Raw genomic sequence first — 19,239 nt, 5'->3', positions numbered from 1 at the left:
AGCTGGAAGAGGCCTCTACCTTTATGTGTCTATGGTTGTCTGGTTGGACTACTGTGGGTTCCATCTTGTCTCTCAGTCTGGTTGGACTACTGTGGGTGGTTGTTCCATCTTGTCCCTCTGTCTGGTTGGTCTACTCTATACTCTGGTTGTCCCATCTCCCTATTGGCCAGCAGCACCCTGGATGTGACCTGCTGTGTAACGGCTGTTCATCACTGTCACGGGGAGGGGGGGGGGGGGACACACCGTCCGTCACTGGCCTGTGGAAGGTCACCCAGTGTCACCTCTAGCCCTGTGACCTTTACCGCAACCCCCCTCTGACCCCACCAAACTGCACCGCCACCCCTCCACACACAAGCACGTATGCACACACACACACACACACACACACACACATGAACACACCTCAACATAGCCAGGGCAGGCCATCAGACCGTGTGTGTGCGTGGTTTTGTACGTGTGTGTCAGGGGGCGGGCGATGACGTTTCAGGGAGAGATTAAGCGGTGCCAGACAGCATCTGTGTCAGACCGTTGGCTCTGGCCTCAGGTGCAGCGGAACAATCATGACTGTGTTCATATCAACCGACATATAGAGACATGTTGTCCTTGTGGAGTGTGGAGGAGAGACCAGTCCATTGTGTGAGACATGTTGTCTTTGTGGACAGTGGAGGAGAGACCAGTCCATTGTGTGAGACATGTTGTCTTTGTGGACAGTGGAGGAGAGACCAGTCCATTGTGTGAGACATGTTGTCCTTGTGGACAGTGGAGGAGAGACCAGTCCATTGTGAGAGACATGTTGTCTTTGTGGACAGTGGAGGAGAGACCAGTCCATTGTGAGAGACATGTTGTCTTTGTGGACAGTGGAGGAGAGACCAGTCCATTGTGTGAGACATGTTGTCCTTGTGGACAGTGGAGGAGAGACCAGTCCATTGTGTGAGAGGTTCATGTCATTGTGTGTCGTACAAGTGTTCGGACTGTGTGATATAAAGACACCCCTCAAAGAAACGGACTTCTTTGAATACGCTCGTTCCAATTGACGGGGACCTTGGGACGGTCTGTTGTGGATTGATTGCACAAAAATTGCAAAACAATTGCTGATCTCAAGCACACATCCTTATGAGCTTGTAGATTGGTATTAATTCAATTTTTATTTATTTAAAAATCACATTTCCAAAAACAAAAAAAAACAATTCAAAATGTTCAGGTATAATGACATGACCAAAATGGAGACACCATGGGGTTGATTTGGTGTTTACTGTGAACGCTGGTGTGTGTGTGTATGTGTGTGTGTGTGTGTGTGTGTGTGCGTGAGTCTGTGTGTTTGTGCACACGTGTCGTGTGTGCTCGCGTGCGCGTGTGTTCATAAGCAAGCGATGAGTATGGCGGGGTCAATCAGTCATACGTGGAGGAAATGGGGCAATCTGAGGCTGCGTGTCAGGGAAGTGATGGATTTTAATGCTGTGATTGTAGTTAATGGCTCTTTAAATTAAATCGAGATTAAATGTCTCTGGCTGGCTGTCTCTGGCTGCACGTATGGGGACCGCGACCGTACGTCCACCCCCCCCCTCTCCCCCCCCCTCCCCTCCCTCTCCCTCTGCTCCCCTCTCGCTGCCAGACCCTTCATCCTCTGCCGACCGCCTCCTCCTCACCCACCCCCCCCCCCCCCTCCTCCTCCTCACCCACACCGTCCTTCCACTTTCTTTCTTCAACTTGGTTATCGACGTTATGTCAGCGGCCAAAAGCGTACGCGGCCCCCGGCCCGCGCAAACTCCACTTATGAATCTTCCATGCGGGGTAAAAAAAAAAGAAAGTAATGCGGAATTGAACGTACTTAGAATGTACTGTAGTGCACATAAGCATCTTACAAACGCATACATTTGATTACTGGGCCTATTAAGTCATTCCTCATCGCTTTACATTTGTTTCTATAACCCTCGTCTGACTCATTCGTCCACTGATTCCATTTTTATCACTGTGTATCGTCCATCAATTACGCGGCCCGGTGTGGCCGGCCTACAGAATATGCCGTTTCCTTAATGTTCCAAGCTGCACGACAATATTATAACAAATGCCTTTTTGTACCTTAGACGCACGACGACCCACGAGTAAATATAGTCATTTTGACGTCACAGTCATGAGATAGGGAGCTATAATTGGGCACATACATTCTGTGGGGGCAGCACTAGTCTAGATTAATTCAAGTATGCTAATGTAATTCAATTTGATACAGTTAATCTTGTCCTAATGCAGATTGAAGGATGTGAGGCGCAATCAAATACATCTCAACCCTTTAATTTGCATTTGCATTCGCATTCGCATTTTTTTTTATTTTAATAAAATTAGTCAATTTGTAATTATGTGACCTGGCCCCTAATTAGTTTATTCATCACTGCAGTTAACTCCCTGTTGGGAACCTTGGAGAGAGAGAGAGAGAGAGAGAGAGAGAGAGAGAGAGAGAGAGAGAGAGAGGAAAGAGACATTATTCAAAATGGGAACGCTCACATCATCAATTTATCTCTCACTTAATAACTAGCTTCATGTTAAATCATGTGCCATTTGAGCTGTAACATCTTTGAGATCTTGTGATTGGAATCTTCACTTCAGTCAGCCTGTAGGGATGTAGTGGATCGAATCAGCTGCACACTTGTTGTTGTATAGGCTGCACATTTTACACAGCGCTCGGCTCGCTCACTCAGTCACATGGCCTGCAGGTTCTCATTTGAGGTGATTTTTTTTTAAAACCACTTGTCAAAATGGTTTCCGTATTTTTGGAATATCATTCTAGACACGTGAGCCTGGCCTTTTGGGAAGGCTAATATTTGACCAACTATTGTACAGTGTCAGTTAGGGCTTTAATCAACTAGTCGACTAGTAAATCCACTAGTTGACCTTGTTGGTACTAATTTCATTTTTCCCCCGATTTTCTAGGCCTCAAGATCAGGTAGATCTTTTTTACATAATAGTTAAACAACTAGTCGACTAGTGAAAATGACTAGAAGTGAATGCCCTAGTGTCATTGTGAATGATTGACCGTGACATAAAATTAATTGATTTAACCATGTCCTCCAAAAAGGCTAAATGACCACATGAATCAGACCAGACCAATTGAATGTATGCATTTTTTATCTGTCCTATAATGAGCTTTGGGATGTGTGTAGGAAACTCTGTCTGTCTGCGCTCGTTTGTCTTTGGTCTGTGTGGATTGGTCAAAAATAGCTACAATTGCTGATCTCAAGCACACAGCCTTGTGAGCTTGTAGATTGGCTAGTTCAAAACGCGTCGCATCACAACACATTTTGAACTTGTAGATCGGCTATTTTTGCTATATTTGAATTGAAATCCTGAATAATGTTTTGCTATTTTTAATTGGAATCCTGAAAAGTCATTTTAACTAAATACAAATATATTGGACATAAAAAACATTACTTGTAAAGTTGTAATACTACTCAGCAAGCTACTAATTTAGACTAAGTAATTAAAGCGGGTCAAGTTTGCATGTGAATTGTAACAATTGTAAATCAATAACATATCAGTATTCCGACATTAAGTGAAGGTGGGGGCCGCGTGTGGCCCCCGGGCCGCCAGTTTCCCATGTATGGCCTACAGTAGGTGGTTCAAACATATTCTTGTAGATGTGGATAATGAAAATGGTGGACATGTATATTATTAGCACATAATGGTTGAATTCTAGCTTGAGATCTATGTTTTTTTTTTATCACTCTGCTTTCATGTGTAAATAAAACTAAATTGCCTTCAAATATACTATACAAATATACTGTATCTTTAAATAAAATACATCACACCCGTGTGAAGTGAGGGGCGCTCCTATCATCTCTGAGAAAAATGCACGCAAAGGTTTGTGATTTCTTTGGCAACCATTTTTAACTATCTTATTTTTCTGTCCCCGCAGTGCAAGTGGTCCAGGAAAGGTTTCATCAGAACAAGATGGGCCCTGGCTGATTGGTGAGTCCCCTCCTTCAATCATGTCCTATCATGATGCTGCCTGTTGTTTGAATGCTACGTATAGCCAACCCGTTGTCACTACAACTGTATCATTCCCATTTTAAACCGAGACTGAACGGTGTCTGTCAGGTTGAGTTTGGCAGCAGATCCATAGCGGAGGGATCTCTCTCTCAGTTGTCACAGACGGCATGGAGAGAGAGAGAGAGAGAGAGACAGTTGAGTGTCTCTCTCTCGTTCAGCCCGGACAGCGTGCTATAGAAGCTGCCGGGGGGGATTGGATTAGGCGTAATCACGTTAGTTCAAGCAGTTGCATATGACAGATGACAAAAAACATTACATGCAATTGAACCTGTCCAGGATTGAATACATACAACCGTCTGCTTCCAGCGGAGAGGGGGAGAGAGAGATCGGGGGGCCCTCCCGTCCGGTAGATTGAGAGGTGGTCGTGGGGGGATTGTAATCTAATAGAAGGATGACATGAGAACTAAAGAGCTGAAATGGTAACCGTTTAATAGAGGCTATGACGTTTGACAGGCCAGAGACACACGCTGTGAAGAATGGTTAGGTGTAGGATCAGGGAAGAGAGACGGATAACAGAGATCACGCATGTATTCATCTATTCAGAGCATGTTGGCAAAATAACCTCTGTGAGATTAGATGGTGTTCTTTTAGCTGCTGTTCCACTGATTTGATGAACAGGGCAATGTTTATATCAATGTATATTATTGCTGTTTCACTATTCTCCTAAGGCAGTCGTTTTCAACCTTTTTCATGTCAACTCAACGCCCATTACTTTTTCTGTATTTGTAACTCTGAGTGTACAAATGGAACAAAATGAACCCCAACGGGTCCATTTGGTTCCATTTGTATTTTCAAATGGGAGTCTGTGGGCTATTGAGTATCATTTTGGGGGTCCTTGACATGAAAATGTTTGGGAACCACTACCCTAAGGCACAGAGTCACACAGGCCTGTATGTTTTATGTTGTGTTATCTGACTACCGTTCTGTGATTTGATGTCTTTATTTTGTATGTCCTTTTCAGAAACAAAACTCCCAAACACCTTGTCAACATAAGCATGGGCAATTTGACACATTGGAGAATAAACCCTGTTCTAGAGAGTGTAGACTATATCAGCCCAGGCTCAAAAAGTAGTTGGAAAATCAATTTTGACATTTATTACCGTCTGTTCTGTTTGGCGTATATGAAATGTGCCATCACAATTGTAAAATAAGACTATGATCACTGACTATTGTCCTAACACCTTTCACAAGTCCTGGCTATTGTTGTATTGTTCTGTTTTGTGGAGTAGATCACGTTCGTGTGGCATGTATAAGTACAAACTAACCACAGAGATCATTTGTATTAACATTTGTTTCTGGTGTTGTACTCGGAATAAGCGTGCACATACATCTTACTATGAATGTGTGAAAAGAGACGAGTCCATTTTTACACTTTACGACGAGATAAACCAAACGAGGATGAATGTTTATTAAGTGGTATTGTGTTTTATATTGTATATCTATCTTCTAAAATGTAGTTCCCAGTGAGAAATTCATCAACTCTAGCATCCCTATTTTGGGCAAGAATTTCTAAATCGTTTCGATCTTAAAAACTTTTCAGTAAAAAAGAAGGCCAACCTACATGCTGTGCTCACAACGCATTGCAACATACAACACATTCTAATAGGTTTAAAGGTCAACTTCACCACTTTTCAACCTATCTTCATATAATCGGTCCTCACTATCATTGATTGCTTGATTGATAATTGTATTAGGCAATAAGATGCAAACAGTACAGGGTACAGTCAAGCACAGCATTGGTCAGGACAGCACCGAAACATGTTTCCATCCGGGTCCCATGCATTCATTCACAATGACAACAGTGACAACAAACAATTTGTCAAACACATTCAATCTACATGTACAGGTTGGAATAGAAATACATTGATAAAAAAGAGGTGGGGGGGGGGGGGTAAAGAGGTGGGGCAATCACCTTCTCTCCCTTTGAAGGTGATTGCATGATTGATTCATGATTGATAAAAATAACACAATTTCTTTCAACTCGGTCTGTGTCTCATAGGAGGGCTGTGGGCAGTTCAGAAACCCGTCCACCAGTGACAGTTGGACAGACTTTTTTTTTAAACGAGATATATATATATTTTTTTAAATATTTAGATTTTTATAATCGAGAGAACGATGCATGGCTTCCATTATATAATTGTACATTTTCAGGAATAGAAAGCCTGCAGTTTCTATTAGCTTGGATTCCCCATCGATGATGTCACTGGTGGACGGCTTTCTGAACTGCCCACAGCCCTCCTATGAGACGCGGACAGAGTAGGAAAAAAGTGAGGACCAATTATATGAAGATAGGTTGAAAAGTGGTGAAGTGGTCCTTAAAGAGGTGAAGAAAACCAGCCTCGATTACTTGGGCCTGACAATGTACCTGGAGCCTAGCCAATCAGATGACAATGTACCTGGAGCCAAGCCAATCAGATGAGCTCATCGCCGCGCTCCGTCCATTCACACATTATGTCTGGGGGTTTCATGTCAATGTCATTCCACCAGAGGTCAATGACACAACTTCCTACACATTCCTACACTATTCTATACACTTCATATCTATTTACTGCCAGTTGATCAGGTATGCAATAGTACGATGACAGGCCTGGGCCGTGGCTCAGCAGTCCAGGCACCTTGGCTGGTAATCCAAGTCTGGCAGTGTGCCGTGGGACTCCCAATCCCGACAGCCTTTACTGCATGTCACCCCCCCCCCCCCCCCATCTCTCTCCCCATTTCCTGACAGCTTAATGTCTGTCCCTATATAAAAATATAGGCGAAAGCCAAAAAAAAAAATCTATTGTGGATGAGAAAACATTTTTTTAATACCATCCATTACACACCTACAACAAACTTCAACTTTAATGCCATTCCACAATGAGCGAGGTCTTTTTTTGAGGGGCGCCAAAAGACTTTTCTAAACACAGTGCAACTGTTTTAATTCAGCTCGGGATATATATATCTCACATAAATTCAATTGTCATCTTACATTTCATATCTTATCATATCATATATTATATATCTTATCTTATATATCTTATAATATCTTATATATCTTTCATATCGTCTAGTATATGATCGATAAGAGCGCCCCTTACTTCACACGGGTGTGATTTCTTTTTAGTTTGTTGTTGGTTTGTTTCTGAAATGCTTTACCTGTGTGTCTTGATGTTCCTCATTCAGTCAGACTGTGTTCTTCCTCTGGCCCCGCATGCAGTGACATGCTTACCTGTGAGTCCTGGGGCCGGGGAAGACACTCTAACCACAAGGCCACTGAGCTGCTAAACTAAATGAATGCTTACCTGTGAGTCCTGGGGCCGGGGAAGACACTCTAACCACAAGGCCACTGAGCTGCTAAACTAAATGAATGCTTACCTGTGTGTCCTGATGTCCCTCATTCAGTCAGACTGCGTTCTTCCTTTCTGTTCTGCCCCATTCATGCATGCAGTCACTTTGACCTGGTGAACATCCACCTGTTCCACGATGCCTCCAACCTGGTGGCGTGGGAGAAGAGCCCGTCGGTCTACTCTGGGACCAGGCAGAAAGCACTGGGATACGTCCTGGACAGGTGCGTGTCTCTCTCTCACTAAATTAATAAGAATAGAATATGTAATGCTGCATTCACACGGAATCAGGCAAGCGGTAGATGGCAAACTGCAAACCTGCTGGACGGCACGGAACGGTAAAAAGATTAAATATTTTCATGCCGTCTGCCCGTTACCGTCGCCGGTTCTGACGGTAAACGTTAGAGCTCCCGTCCACTAAAATGTCATGCCGTCTGCCTGATTCCATGTGAATGCAGCATAAGCCTTGTCGGGCCATGAGGCCCATATAGGACAGGGGCCTATCTCCTGTTTCTGTAGCGTGAGTTGGTGGCTTGATGTACAAGTACACCCCCTGGACATGACGCTAGTATGTCGCAGGGACTTATCCCCAATCCAACCCTCGATGCTGAGTGCCAAGCAGGGAGACACTGGGTACAACTTTACAGAGTCTTTGGTATGACCCGGCCGGGGATCAAACCCCCGACCTCCCAGTCCCAGGGCAGACACTCTAACCACAAGGCCACCGAGCTGGTAAACTAAATGAAATGCTTCATTGGAGATGGCTGATGTACAAGCTCAGCACGTCATACCAATTATGTACAGCAAACTATAAATCAGGCTTCAGTCTGTCAGCCTGTCTCTCCTCCGGCCTGCCTGTTATTGTCTGTCTGTCTGTCTGTCTGTCTGTCTGTCTGTCTGTCTGTCTGTCTCGTGTCTATCTCTCTCTCTCTCTCTATCTCATATTTTGCACTCCACTACTGTTCCTCGTAGTGTCTTATTCTTTATGGGGCAAGAAGTGACAGCTGAAACGGAAACAGAGGGCGCACGCACGCACACACACACACACACACACACACACACACAGCCTTGGCTTTTTCTCTCAGACTCTGCCCTCTCTCACCCTCGGTCTCTCCTCCTCTTCTCTAAGTCTTCTCACCCTCCATCCTCTCTCTCTATGGTCTCTCTTGGCTCTTTTCACCCCCATGGCTTCCACCACAACAAGCTATAGTATCTGTCAGACAGACCTCATGCTGCCACCGCTATGCAACCAGTCCGTAGCTGCCGAGCCCTGGTTCCACCCTTTACTTTCCCAGGCCCGGCCCGGGGCTATAATGTGATTTATAGGATATCCATTTACAGTTGAGGAGAATGATAGAGTGCGTCGGATCAACCCCTTTGCTCTCTACCTGGCCAACGCTAGCACAATAAAAGCTCCGTACCAGCCCCTCGGTGGGTGACCTCCCATTCAAAGTGGCATCTGAATGCACGCCGCGGCTCCGCGCCACCTCCACTCTGAATAACTACAGTACATGTTAGATGTGTATATATATGGGTGGGCATATATTATCACCGTTGCTTTCCGACGTACGCGTGTGAGTTATGGCGGGCACTTTTTAGAGTATTAGAGAATTCTCTCCGAGACAACCACCCCCGACCCCCCCGTCTCCGCTTCCCCGTTTAATGTCTTCCTTCTTCATTTGATGAAAGAATGCCTTTAATGGACAGGGGAGTGTTTTAGGTATATGGCAGTTCCTACCGTTCCTTTATGCCGTTAAGTTACCTGGATTTACTGGCCTAATGAAGTTTCAAAAGGACCTTTTCTTGTTGCTTAGCTTAATATACACTGAGGGGTTTTGATCGTGTTTACGTACACCACCAGCCCCCACCCCCCCTCCCTCGCGCACTTTCGCAGCACTCTCGGGAAGGTTGATTTATTTTTAAAAGTCACCTCGTAAATACGAGGCCCTAAATGGCGAAAGGGGTTTTGTGGCGGGGCGGTGGTGGTGGGATTGTGGATTGAATAGCACTTGTTTTGGCTGAGTGGCAGTTTCCACGCTCCCCTCTCTCTCTCCCTCTCTCCCTCTCTCCCTCTCTCCCTCTCTCTCTCTCTCTCTCTCTCTCTCTCTCTCTCTCTCTCTCTCTCTCTCTCTCTCTCTCTCTCTCCTCTCTCTCTCTCTCTCTCTCTCTCTCTCTCTTAAATCCCTCTGTGCCAGGGGTAAGGTGTCCTCGCTGTTAATTCTGGGCCATATCATTAAAAGGTGACAATGGCAAAGAAGGGGGGGGGGGGGCTGCTCCAAGGAGGGGACTGGATGTAACAGGGTGGTATGGGTGGGATGGCTGCACGGGGAGGTCCTTATATTTTCCGGCTGATAGTGTGTGTGTGTGTGTGTGTGTGTGTGTGTGTTATCGTGCCTCAATCGCTCACTTTTGGGGTGAACCAGTCGGGCACAGATCCGGAACGGCAGAGAGTGAGAAAAGCTGGCGACGGTCGAGGGGGAGAGGGAGGGGCCCACAAAGGCTCCTGGGTTCTGTAAGGAAGGGGCCAGTGAATAATGGGCCGCTCCTTTTCACAGGGACCGCTAACCTTTTGGCAGCCACCAGCCAACTCCATTCTCCTCTGTGGATCCTGCAGGACAATGTGCTCGCGAGGCCGAGGGCTTTGAATTGAAACCTTGCTACCACCAACAGTGTTCCCATTCAGCGGGCCGGTTGGGAACCATCTTTTTGGGGCCATTGTCCTCCTGTTTTCTGACTCTTACACCCCCAGAAAGGGAGCAGGGAAAGGGAGAGGAGGGTAAAAAAAAATCCTCCTCCACCCACACCACCCCCCCCCCATCTCTCTCTCACATACACCTCTCTAGTCTCTCGCTCTCTCTTCTCTCTCTCTCCGTCTCTACCATCTCTGAGCTCTAATCTCCTGAGCTCCAAGTGTGTGTGTGTGTGTGTGTGTCCAGGGTGGCTGCATGGAGAGGACCCTGCACAGTCCCTCGATTGGCCCTTGGCGGCAGAAAGCGAGCGCGGGGCGGCGGCGGCTGCAAAGATCTCGTGCCGCTAAAACGTCAGCCCTTATAGCTGCGCTCCCCTTATCTGGGGGCCCCATGAGGGCCTTCATAATGCCGCTTACGGCCCCCATTGAGAAACACATCTGATAAGCCTTCTTTTCCCCCTCTGCGGAGACCCTTTTAACCGCTAAACGGTGTTTATCTCCAAAGCGCTTCAAGGCCCCCCCCCCACCCCAGGGGAACAATGCTGAGAAGGAACAGCGTTTAGCCTCTCGCCTGCAGACCTCCTTCACTATTGAGTCACATCAAAAAAAATTGCACTCCTCTGTTACTGTGTGTGTGTGTGTGTGTGTGTGTGTGTGTGTGTGTGTGTGTGTGTGTGTGTGTGTGTGTGTGTGTGTGTGTGTGTGTGTGTGTGTGTGTGTGTGTGTGTGTGTGTGTGTGTGTGTGTGTGTGTGTGTGAAGCCCTGCTGCTTGAAACAAGTCTCCTGCTTGTTTTTCCTTCGCTTTGAAAAGTGGCAGATACTGTATGAGCCCCCCCCCCCCCACACACACAGTGCCGCGTCGAGCCATTATGCACTCTTGTTGCCTCAGATACGCCTGGATCATTGTTTTATAATTATGTAAAGCTTTTTATAGAGTGTGTGTGTGAGTACACAACATCATGCTCTCCCAGATTTTGATTAAATGATTTATTTACTTTTCTAACCCCTGAGATGTTATTGAAACCATTCAGGACGGGAGAACACCTTGTTGGTTTTTCAAGCTTTATGCTATACTTTAGCTGTTGAAAAATAGCAGATCTAGAGCTTGTAAATCTGCATGCTATGCTAGAGCTAGAAAAATCTGTGAAATTGTGGCGCACATCTTTGAATATATACATATTCTTCCAAAGCGAAAGTTTTTTTAACTCAAATCTTTGCTTCTGGGAGGTCCCTGGAATTACATATTTTCTGATGGGGGGGGGGGGGGGTCCGCGGCCAAATACAGATGATGCTGGGGGTCCTTGACATGAAAAAGGTTGGACACCACTGTCATAGAAACAACAGAAAACTGTCATGACATTTGTGGAATTTGTTCTCAGGTCTAAATGGGTTAAACCATTTTGAAAAACTCTTTGAACCGTCATTGCATTGCTGTTGAGAAGCCGTGACTTCAGCCTGGTTTAGTGGTTTATGCTTTGTTGTGTTAGTTAGTTAGTTAGTTAGTTACATAGTTGTGTCTGTTAGTTAGTTAGTTACATAGTTGTGTCTGTTAGTTAGTTAGTTACATAGTTGTGTCTGTTAGTTAGTTAGTTACATAGTTGTGTGTGCCCGCTGTTTGTTGCGCGCTGAAAATAGCCGATCTACAATCTCACGCGCCACCACGGTGCGACCCGTTGCAAGCTTCTACATCGCTTTTTTTTATGCGGAACACGAGGCGGAAGCAAAGTGTAAATCGGGCATAAGGAGACAAAGTGCTTTTGTACGTAAAAAAAAGAAGAAAAAAAGATGGCCTAATTCAGTTAGTTTCTCCAGAGACCTCTGATGGAGTCAAAAGGACGTTATAATTTGCCAAAGAGGATGGAAAACGCGGTTATACCAAATGAGCATGTGAAATGATAGCTTGAGATAAAATCAACATGCCTCCCCCTCATCTTCCTTAAAAAAAAGAAAAGAAAAGTCTTTTGTACGCCTTGAGAGTTTGTTTCTTTTTTTTCTTCCAACGCCCCATTCAGGGTGGCTGGTCCGGTTCAGGGGAGAACAGTTTTACATTACAACTGTGAAATCGTGGGCATAATGGCCGCCTTTGTGCCGCGCCATTATTTTCACACAAATATAGTCCATTGTCACGGCGCCGAAGTTAATTTGATCAACATTGGGGACATTTAACCGTTTTGTCCGCTGAAAAGGCCCGTTTCATGCTCATTTTCGGGGGGCCATTGAAAAGCAATGATTGGCAGAAAAATAATGTTGCCCGTTAACAATTCGGAGCAATTAGTTTCCCATGGGGAGGCAGCGGGCCACACTGGCCTCCACACAGCCATGCTTTGTCACTTTATGGACGTCATCGGTCAACTGTCAGCCGCGTCTCAAAGAGCTCCTCCAATCTAAATGTTTCCCTTTAGGCTTTTTTTCCCCAGAGAACAAGGGGCTGAAAGGAGCAGAGACAGGCCGGCTAGTTTCCAGCCAATAGACATGTTCACGCTAGAGAAGGGTGGACTGGATAATCGGCCGCGCAAGATCCTCCATGAAGCAGGATGAATTTATTAGAGTGTAGAGTATGTGTGTGTGTGGGTGCGTGCGTGCGTGCATACTTTGCTATGCTTGCCCATGTCTTCCGGTGCATGCTTCTACGTTGTCGTCATGTTGAGTACGGCAAATTAAATGAAGGCATCTTTGAATAAGTTGTCTTGTTTTTTTTTGCAATAGTATCAAACTGAGAAATGCTTTCTTTGCTATCTCGATTTTCTTAAGTGCACCTGCTGCGGGAACAATTACAATTACAGTTACCAGATCGTTGTTATAGTAGTGGCTTTCATTTTCTCTCTCAAACAAACACAAGCTTGTGTGTGTGTGCGTGTCCACGGCTCCACACGCACGCGTGCGTCCACCTGCGTGCATGCGCGTGTGCGTGGTGTCACTGTGTGTGACTCTGTGAACTGGCTCTTCACCCTGGGAGGCCTGTGGGGTCGGAGGTTAATCCTTCCCAATCAGTTTCTCTCTGCCTACAGTGGACCTGTTTATCGCCCCTACCCCCCCTCCCCCCCAGGCCCCCCAGTCTCCCACCCATTTCCTCCACTAAAAGCTTGTGTGAGACTGAGTCCAGCAGGGATTGGAATGGATGCAGAGAGAGAGGGTCCAGACGTGACTATACGGCCATAAATTTGTCACGACGTTGTTATGCCTGTTGACAGTCAAGTTGACACAGCTAACGTTGAAGGTATACAACGAGCTGGGTTTGTCGGTTTGCGGTTCGTAAACGCGACATTAAGAGTTGGCATAGCTACTGCCCCAAAGGTTTAATTTACGCCCCACAAATGTCCTGAACAATGTAAGATATCTGCAGAGACAGAAGTGATGATTGAGAGGTATTGTTTCATCGTTTATACCTCCATGCCACACTTGGTTGAATCCTGACAATAACCCTTACTTAACACGGAGCCCGCCCAGAAATGAGGAACACGGAGGGTTAAATTAGTACCCTAGCCCGCCAAACACGAGACTCTCGTGTTCCAGGGTTTACATTCTTTAATTCATGTTTTGATCCGATTGTAAAAATGCGGTGAGTGACACATTGAGGGACAGAATTGGCCTGGTTTGTCTACTTATTAAGCCCTGGCTAAAGTATGTGTGTAATGGTATAATAAATTACCAATTACATTTTTATTAGGATGATATGGCCATATTATTGGGCTGTCTTTTTGCTTGTTGTTCAAGGGAAGATTTGTCTTTTTTCTGTCACAAGAGTTGACCTGTTTTTGGCTTGTTTTCTTTGGAGGTCGGTTGGCTTATTTCTCTCACGAGAGTTGGCAACTGATCACGGAGGACCCAGAGGTCTTTGGGTGGGGTTGGGGAGGTGGAGGAGGACCCAGAGGTCTTTGGGTGGGGTTGGGAGGTGGAGGAGGACCCAGAGGTCGGTGGGTGGGGTTGGGGAGGTGGAGGAGGACCCAGAGGTCTTTGGGTGTGGTTGGGGAGGTGGAGGAGGACCCAGAGGTCTGTGGGTGGGGTTGGGGAGGTGGAGGAGGACCCAGAGGTCTGTGGGTGGGGTTGGGGAGGTGGAGGAGGACCCAGAGGTCTGTGGGTGGGGTTGGGGAGGTAGAGGAGGACCCAGAGGTCTGTGGGTGGGGTTGGGGAGGTGGAGGAGGACCCAGAGGTCTTTGGGTGGGGTTGGGGAGGTGGAGGAGGACCCAGAGGTCTGTGGGTGGGGTTGGGGAGGTGGAGGAGGACCCAGAGGTCTGTGGGTGGGGTTGGGGAGGTGGAGGAGGACCCAGAGGTCTTTGGGTGGGGAGGTGGAGGAGAACCCAGAGGTCTGTGGGTGGGGTTGGGGAGGTGGAGGAGGACCCAGAGGTCTGTGGGTGGGGTTGGGGAGGTGGAGGAGGACCCAGAGGTCTGTGGGTGGGGTTGGGGAGGTGGAGGAGGACCCAGAGGTCTGTGGGTGGGGTTGGGGAGGTGGAGGAGGACCCAGAGGTCTGTGGGTGGGGTTGGGGAGGTGGAGGAGGACCCAGAGTCTGTGGGTGGGGTTGGGGAGGTGGAGGAGGACCCAGAGGTCTGTGGGTGGAGTTGGGGAGGTGGAGGAGGACCCAGGTGGGGGAGAGAGAGAAGGGGGACATAGGGGTGGCCGTCCCACAGTGTCAGAGGTCGCGACAGGGGTCACCCCTGTCCCTTTCAGACAGACGTCACCCAGCACATTCTTCACAATGTTAACATTCTCTCCCCAAATTCTCAACATTCACGTAACAATGACTCGCGCCGCCCGGCTCGGGCTATTGTGCGGCGCAGTCAAATCGGACCGGCCCTGACTCCTGATAAGTCATCTTGTCACTCTGTGGTCCCGACCCTGCCCCGAGTCACAGCCTTATAATCCTATAAAGATGGTCTATTATGACTCGGCTTAAATGCCAATCATTCAGTCAGTCCCCGTAATCTTCCATAAGCTCAGTGAGGGATTGAGGCTGGTGTGAGGGGAAAAAACATTTGATAGGGGTGTGGGTGTGTGTGTGGGTGTGTGTGTGTGTGTGTGTGTGTGTGTGTGTGTGTCAAAGTTACAATTCGTAGGTTGTATATCTCTCCCAGCAGAGAAGGGGTAATTGCACAACGGCACATCTTGTTCTGTTGAGCTTGAAATGACTTAATTGACATTGTCGAGCAGAATGTGACCTGACCCCCCCGCGGGGGTCTAGAGAGACCACCTCAAATTAAACCACCGCAGATATACTAGTAAACATGCTCTATGATTAAAGATTGGTTTAACACTTCATTTTACTCATTAAAATAACGCTCATGGCGCTCAGTGACATCATGGAAGGAAGGTTTGTTTCCCTCCCCACAGCTCTGGTTATTCTACAGGCCACTGTTTTCGTCGACTAAAACTATGACGACTACCTTTTTTCCACTGACAAACTAACTGGAAACTAAGCTATGATGACTAAAACTAAGACTAAATATGCTGACAATTTTGTAGACAAATAAAAATGAGACTAAAATGCTAGGGAGGGGACTAGTCGACAAGATATCCAGTAGAAGTCATTTTACACTTGGTTGCATGCTGAAAATATCAGATCTACAAGCTCGAGCTTGTAGATCAGCTATTTTCAGCAAGTGTAAAATCAGTCATTGCAACGGCATCAAGGCCTACCAAAAATACATTTTAGTCTACTAAATCAACTGTATATTTAGTCGACTAAAATCTTAGGATATTTAGTCGACTAAAACTAGACTAACACTTATACATTTTCCAGGACTAAAATGTGACTAAAACTAAATGAAAGCTATTCAAGAGACTGACTAAAACTAAAATAAAACAATTCTGCCAAAAAAAACACTGCTACAGGCAGGTTGTTGGTTTAGTGATAGAGGGTAAAAAAATATTCCCATACTCCCACAATGAGCCCTTTTCCTATGTACAGCTTTTCGTCTCGTCACTGCCATTGACAATGAAAGGAGAATTTACGTCATATGTGCCTGAAATATTAAATGCCGTTGACGATGAAAGGAAAGTTCACGTCGTATGTAGACAAAGCATCGGCTTACCAATCACATGAATTCAGTTGTCATCTTACATGATCATGGTGAAAAGATGAGTTTTTTTAGCCCTTCCTATATACAGCTTTTGACCCCACACGTCTCAATATTTGCCATTGACAATGAAAGGAGAAATTAGGTCAAATGTCCGCCAAATATGACGTAAATTTGTGGCAACAGGCATTCTGATTGGCCAGTTTGAGATGATGCATGATGATGTATGATGATAAGCACGCCCCTCACTTCACACGGGTGTGATTTTTTTAAAGATTATTTTCCCAGTGGACCATTCTCACATGTCCCAGGAATGGGTGGACCAAAGGAGAAGTTCCCAGCTCCCTTATCTTTTTTTAAGGAATATGTTTAATGCATGTTCGCCAACCTTAACGCATGTTCGCCAACCTTAACGCATGGTCGCCAACCTTAACGCATGGTCGCCAACCTTAATCCGGTCGCTTTCCGCATGTCGGGACTATTGACATGATAGCGGAAAAGCGTCATCCCCTGTCTGCTCACTTATGTGAGGGCAGTTTGCGTGCGTGTGTATATTAAGTGATTTGAGATGGTGCTCTGGCCACTTTACAACCAGTATAGTCTAACAATAAGAAGCCTGGGTGAAGCAGAGATGGTGTGCATGTTATAAAATTAGGTTCTAACCCCCCCACCCCTCTTTGTGTACCTCTCTCCCTCAGGAAGGTCTTACTAATGCCCCCCCCCCCCTTCCTCCTACACACACACACACACACACACACACTCTCTCTCAGTGAGAACGTCCCCTTTCAGTATAGTGTCACCGCTGGGGGATGAATTGGTGGGGGGGCAGCGTGTTTATAGACTGTGTAAAGAGGTGCGTCTTTGTGGGAGAATGTTCGCTGACACTGTTACAGTTTGCCTGAATGAACTGCGATGACGCCGCTAATGGGCCCCCCCGCGGCGAGGGGACGGGAAAAGGTTGTGGCCCAAAGGAAGCCGGGCCCCCTTCGGCGGGGACCCCCCACCCTGCAAGCCCCACCCCCCCCCCCCCCCATTCACACTCAGTCCGCTGGAGCTAATGTGGTTGGTGATTCTTCTCCAACAACTCCCCGCCCTGCCCCCGCACAAAGGCCATGCGAGGCAAAAGTCAACTTTCACACGGAGCCCGGGTCACAACGAGTGCTTTAGGAAATGATCTTGTAAAACAGAGGGTTACCTTCTGACCTGTGGCTGATACCTAAGGGCCCGCACACAAAACCACCAGGCTGCGGGAATTAGACATGGCTGTTAGCGGAATAAAGCTGTGGCTCACAACACAGAGGGAGAAAAGACATGCCTCCATGGGGCTGCGGAGGAAAACACATACGCCCGCTCACTTTCTCTGTCATGCTCTCTCTCTCTCTCTCTCTCTCTCTCTCTCTCTCTCTCTCTCTCTCTCTCTCTGCTTCTCTTCCTTTTCTTAATTTCACCCTCTGTTTTCCTTGTATCCTTGTTAGTTTTGGCTAGTTGTTGTACTTTGTACTATGCAGGCGTTATACGTTAGTTCCTTCACTCACTTGTTCGCGTTTTTGTTACTTTTTTTATTTAGTTTTGCTTGACCACTGTAACGTTTAGGAATGTTATTTAGACAGCATGCTGTTTGGACAGATGCTAGGATTGTGTTCCCCTTTACGTTGTTGTGTCCTCCTAGTCTCTGAAGCACTGATGCTGTTTGTTTACCCTCTGCTTTGTTGATCATGATCAGGGATCCATGTGCCATTACTCTGATCTCGTACTTGAGTCACTCTGGATAAGAATGTCTGCTAAAAGGCTGACTTGTAATTGTATGTTGTATGTTTTGCACTGTGTGTGTGTGTGTGTGTGTGTGTGTGTGTGTGTGTGTGTGTGTGTGTTTTCACAGACTTTGCTACTAGGCTGAGGAATATATCACCCTTTTCACATTGGCCTGATAAAGGGCCACCAACAGGTTTAGCAAAACACATTTTTTGAACAAAATGCCTCAAATCATCCAATTGCCATTAAAGGCGAGAACAAATGGCACCCTTTTCACATTGGCCTATTATAGCGCCACCAGGAGGCCACAACCGGACCTGGTGGAGACTTGTGCCCCGTGGGGCACTTTTTCTAGTTTTCTCTCTCTAATTATCTCTCAGTGCCTCTCGTCATGTTCTTCATTTCAGCCTCTGCCCTATATATTCTCTCTTTCATTTTATTTATCCTGGGGTTTCTCCTCTCCTTCAGTCGTCTGATGCCCTGCTTATACCCTCGGCTGTTGTATCTAAATCATGTCACTCACAGTCTAAAGTCTGGACATGCCTACCTGCCCTGCAGTGGCACAACTGCCTGGCCTATAGTAGAATCAACTGAAATCAAATGGGGTCTTTTTTTATTAGAATTATCCTGACTGTTGTTTCCGTCACCCAAAGTAACAGAAGCACAGTAAATGGCTTATTAAAAGCAGGAATGCATTAGTTCCCACGCCTGTAACGACAGCCACAGCCGCCTCTTGTATACGGCCATTTTATTACACTAGCCTCAAGAAGAGGACGACGACGGGATAAACTGGCCCGGTTTGAATAGAGCCCAGTCTTTTAGCACCAGGATGGAAGGTCGTCAATGACATCATCACTGCTGTTGTTCAGAGTGTATTAGCAGCAAGCTAATGTGTGTGTGTGTGTGTGTGTGTGTGTGTGTGTGTGTGTGTGTGTGTGTGTGTGTGTGTGCACGGCACGCAAGCACATATGCACACATTCTAACTGCTAATCCTCAGCGTTGATTTATCCATTGGTAACTCCAAGAATGTAGAAATTAACTTGTACACTGTCTTGTCAAATGAACACTCTATATATATCTTCTATAGCATCACAGTGTAGAAGACCACTTTAAATGAAGGTGACTTGATTGACATCAAATAGGTCCCGTCAGCTCAAATCAAACCCACAATGCAATACTTTGAGTGTTTCAACAGGGTGTACAAACGGCAGTAGCATTACAAAGTTATATATTTACCTAAAATAAAACCTACCAATTCTATTTCCCTCTTTATTGCCCATTCCATGTGTGTTTATCTTACAGTGTAACACCATTACAAATCACCATTCCAAACCCCCCTCAAGTTTTTTTCTTTTTTTTTGTATTATATACATATATATATATAAAAAGTCAAAGTGTGTGCACCCCTGGTGTAGACTGTAC

At 46.2% G+C, this 19,239-nt stretch overlaps 1 protein-coding gene across 3 annotated transcripts in view; it reads left to right on the top strand.

Moving 5' to 3' along the window:
* inpp5a (inositol polyphosphate-5-phosphatase A) overlaps nt 1-19,239 on the top strand; it is a 206,406-nt gene that overhangs the window by 119,602 nt on the left and 67,565 nt on the right. For all 3 annotated transcript variants that reach the window (XM_080782480.1, XM_080782479.1, XM_080782481.1), the window contains 2 exons: nt 3,908-3,960; nt 7,469-7,588. In XM_080782480.1, coding sequence (XP_080638606.1) covers nt 3,908-3,960; nt 7,469-7,588 — 173 coding nt within the window. The remainder of the gene's footprint in view (nt 1-3,907; nt 3,961-7,468; nt 7,589-19,239) is intronic.

Source organism: Protomyctophum bolini (genome assembly GCF_963924005.1).
Source record: "Protomyctophum bolini genome assembly, chromosome: 14".
In the NCBI taxonomy this organism is placed as follows: domain Eukaryota; kingdom Metazoa; phylum Chordata; class Actinopteri; order Myctophiformes; family Myctophidae; genus Protomyctophum; species Protomyctophum bolini.
Note: the sequence above shows the minus strand (reverse complement) of the source record. Positions and strands in the feature narration are given on the sequence as shown.